General features: G+C 29.4%; 1 protein-coding gene across 1 annotated transcript; it reads left to right on the top strand.

Annotated features, from left to right (window-relative positions):
• The first annotated feature begins 384 nt into the window (after positions 1-384).
• Positions 385-3,650, top strand: LOC120076565 (molybdate transporter 1). Its single transcript, XM_039030432.1, has 3 exons — positions 385-1,068; positions 2,173-2,672; positions 3,122-3,650. Exons 1-3 carry the CDS (start codon positions 411-413, stop codon positions 3,347-3,349), a joined length of 1,386 nt encoding a protein of 461 aa, XP_038886360.1. The 5' UTR covers positions 385-410; the 3' UTR covers positions 3,350-3,650.
• Positions 3,651-4,521: the final 871 nt, after the last annotated feature.

The raw sequence follows: 4,521 nt of genomic DNA, 5'->3' as shown, positions 1-4,521 counted from the left end.
ACATGATAAGAAATTAATAGAAAATGAACTTAATTTTTAAAAATCAAAAATAAAAAAATAAAATGATTAGCGGTTTATATTTTTAATTTTGATTTATTTTTGTTACTTTCAAAATAATCACTTTTTAAAAGTATAAGACTAAAAGAAATATTTTGAAAATATAATAGTCAAAATAAATCAAAATTGAGAATTTAGAGGTGAAATGAATATTTTAAAATAATAAGGATGATAATAAACTAAAATTAAAAAGGTCAAGAGACCAAAATAACAATTAATTCTGAAATTTAAAATAAAAATTGGGATCGTTTTACTTCACCTCTGTAAAGTATACATTCATATCGATTTTGCATTTGCATTTATACCCTTTCCACTTGACAAAATTAATTGAAAAACCCAGTTGACGCTTCTCAATGGCCTCGCAAAACCGCCGTTCCCCAGCCCTCGAAACCATCGAAAACCAGGCGGAAACCCGTAAACGGACGTCAATAAGCAGTTTACCGGGAACAGTAATGGAAAAGCTTAAAACCAATCTGGTATTCAAGTCAAAATGGGCTGAATTAAACGGCGCAATGGGCGATTTAGGGACATATATTCCCATAGTTTTAGCTCTGACATTATCCAAAAACATCAATTTAGGCACCACTCTGATTTTCACCGGAATTTACAACATCGTTACCGGCTTGATCTACGGCGTTCCGATGCCGGTTCAGCCAATGAAGTCGATCGCCGCGGCGGCTCTGGCTGATGCAGAGTTCGGCGTGGCGGAAATCATGGCGGCCGGAATCTTGACCGGTGGGATTCTGTTTGTTCTGGGTGCGACGGGGCTGATGCATTTGGTTTACAAATTGATGCCGTTGGCGGTGGTGAGAGGGATTCAATTGGCGCAAGGATTGTCGTTTGCTCTGACGGCCGTTAAATATGTTCGTTATGATCAAAATATGGCGAAATCGAAATCCGGTGACGGTCGAGAATGGTTTGGATTAGATGGGTTGGTTTTGGCCATTGTTTGTGCTTGTTTTGTGATCATCGTTAACGGCGCCGGAGAAGAAGAAACAACGGCGGATGCAAGTAGGGTATTCCTACACTCTTTTTCATGAAGTCAAAATTTTAGTTTAAATCCCTACATCTTCATTTTTTTCAAATCAATAAATTTTCAGTAATTTTATTCCACTTTTAATTTTATTTTATTTTGGTTTCTAAATTTTTTTTTAGTATTTAATATCTATTTGATAATTATATTAAAGTTGGTTTAGTAATGATTTCGTTTTTTATTTTTGATTTTTAAAAATTAAACTTATTTCCTTGTCATTTCTTACCATGATTTCTTTATCAATTACAATAGTTAATTCTTAACCAAATTTCAAAAAAAAAAAAAAAACAAGTTTTTAAAACTATTTTTTAATTTTCAAAATTTGATTTGATTTTTTAAACCATTAGTAAAATAGATAACAAAAGAAAAAAATTTAGAAGTAAAAATAATGTCTATAGACTTAATTTTCAAAAATAAAAAACCGTTTTTTGTTTATCGTTTTTATAATTAAGTCTATAAATATTCCTCCCACCTATTTGTTATCTACTTCTTACCAAAAAATTTAAAAATAAATCTAAAATTTGAAAATTAAAAGAATAATTTTAAAAACATTGAAAATTTCAATTGTCTCATTTTAGTCAAATCCCTATAATTAATTTATTGTTAATTATTTTTGACAATTTATTTGTCTTTAGTTTATCACATATTGTTAAATTATTATTATTGAACCAATTTCGATAAAAGAAATTAACTCTAAAAGACTAAATTTAAGATTAATTGATGGTATATAGACTAAATTTAAGATTTAATAAAAATATAAATTAAGATTATTGTAATTACCAAAATTAGACAGCTAAAAATAGTAAACTCAAAATACTAATATGGTCTAAAATGTTATTTTAATCTTTGAAAAAAAAATGAGTTATCTTAAACCATTTTAATATAGGATTGTTTTTAAATATAGAGAAATGAGTATAAATGTAACATATGTTATTATCTATTAAGGATAGACACTAAATGTAATCGGTAGTGACATTTTGCTATATTTGAAAATAATTTCAATTGTTTTGCCAATTAAAACAATTATCAATTAATTAATTGTTTTAAATTTAATATATAATTTTTATTCCTAAACTTACAAGGAGTTGAAATTGAAGCCCAAGGAGAATCAAAACGAAGGAAAGAGAAGCTTAGGAAGATCATAACTTCCCTTCCGTCAGCTTTCATAATTTTCTTATTAGGCGTTGTTTTTCTCTTCATCCGTAGTCCAAAAGTTGTTAAAGAAATTACATTCGGACCGTCATCTATAAGCATTGTGAAGATCACAAAAAGCCAATGGAAAAAAGGGTTCATAAAGGGAACAATTCCTCAGCTTCCTCTCTCCATTCTAAACTCAGTTATCGCCGTTTGCAAGCTCTCCCTGGACCTTTTTCCGGGCAAGATTATCACCGTCACATCGCTGTCCGTCACCGTAGGGCTTATGAACATCGTTGGCTGCTGGTTCGGCGCCATTCCAACTTGTCATGGTGCTGGCGGCCTTGCCGGTCAGTACAAGTTCGGTGGCAGGAGTGGCGGCTGTGTTGTATTACTCGGTTCCGCCAAATTGATTCTTGGCTTGATTCTTGGAAGCTCTCTTGCAAAGGTTCGGTTCACTCTAACTCAAAAGATTTAGCTGATAAGTTAAGATATACATTTAAGGTTGAATACTATCAGTTTGTAATTCCTAGTTAAAATGAATAACAAAAATTGACGACATTGAGTAACATAAAAACTAAACACACATCCATCGATATGTCTATTACTTAAATTTCACAACAAAATTTCATAAATCATCCTTTTAAAAACTCTATTAAAATTATTAGTGAACACATTCTTAATTAGCCTCTTCAATAATATGAACTAAATTGAAACTAATCTCAAATCATACCTATGAGAACTAATTTATTAAATTGATAAAGATATAATAAATTGAAAATTCATAATAAATAGTAAGTTCAAATTATATGAGACTAAATTTGTAATCTAACCTAATGTTACTAAAACAGAAAAGCTTAAGCTGATAAATAAGGTTATATATAATGGCACATTTAGGTTTTGAACCAATTTCCGGTAGGGATTTTGGGAGTTCTACTGCTGTTTGCCGGAGTGGAGCTAGCGATTGCAGCGAGAGACATGAACAGTAAAGAGGAGGCATTTGTGATGGTGATATGCACCGGAGTTTCGTTGGTTGGCTCCAGCGCTGCCCTAGGGTTCTTGTGTGCCATGGTGGTGCACATCCTGCTCTGGCTTAGAAAATGGGGTAAAGAAGATAACCATTAGCCCTTTGCTCTTCATAATTAATATATAATTTGTCGATATATTGTGTTTTAGATGTCTTAGCTTAAAAAGGAAAAAATTGGGGTAACGGTTTGAGATCCCGAGCTATGAAATAATTGTTGAAACGATATGTAAGACCATTGAATTTTGTGTTTGGATTATATTTTGAAATTTGTCCCTTGGATTTGGTTGAGGGGAAGAGTATATATTTTGCTTTTGTAAGTATGGTGCTTGAAGAATCTATATGATTATTGTGATTTCTTTTTCTTTTTTTTTTTTTTTTTTATAGGAAGTTTATGTTTTGGGTTGATTGTATAAATGTTGGAATTATTTAAATAAAGGGCTTACATTTTACATTTTATTTGGATTAGATTTGGGATTATGATTTTGTTTATTAATTTGTTTGAATTATTTTTCAATGATGTATGATTGATTTTTGTTTTAACATTTAAATCGTATATAAGTAATTTAATGAGATGTTTTCAAATAAAGAAAAATTAACCAATTTATTTATAATATAACAAAATATCTCTATCTATTCGTGGTAGATTATAATAGACATCTATCAATATCTTATAGATATTATCGCGGTCCATCATTTAACATTTTGTTTTACTTAAAAATTTTGAATAGTTTTATCATTTAAAATAATTAATCTAATATTAATTAAAGAAACTGTATACAATTTCATGTCATTCATGAATTTAATGATGTCACTTGAAAAAATTATAAACTTATGGTGTAGTATATATAAAAGCATCAACAGAAAAAAACTCTAAGTTGAAAGATGTTACGAAATTTATAGTTTTTGTTACTTGATGAATGTTAGTCTGTTAATCGTTTTACATTTTTATTTTTTTTAAGTTATATAAGGTGAGAAGTTTAAATGTTTAAATGTTTAAATGTTTGACCTCTTAATTGAAAATATATTCCTAAAAAACAGAACAATGTTTCATAACCACCACCACTATAATAAATAAATAAATAAATAACTTTACCAATTATTTTAAAAAGTTTCATATTCTTTTGAAAACTAATATTATTCTTCATCTTTTATAATCATTTCAAAACCACTTTCAAAATAGAAATCTGTTAAAATATTTATGCAAAAAGGTTGAGACCTTTAACGGTGTGACAATGACCCAAAATAAAATTCATATCTCAACACCGTCACA

This window comes from Benincasa hispida, chromosome 4, assembly GCF_009727055.1.
Source record: "Benincasa hispida cultivar B227 chromosome 4, ASM972705v1, whole genome shotgun sequence".
NCBI lineage: Eukaryota > Viridiplantae > Streptophyta > Magnoliopsida > Cucurbitales > Cucurbitaceae > Benincasa > Benincasa hispida.
The sequence above is the reverse complement of the archived record's forward strand: the minus strand, read 5'-3'. Positions and strand labels throughout refer to the sequence as shown.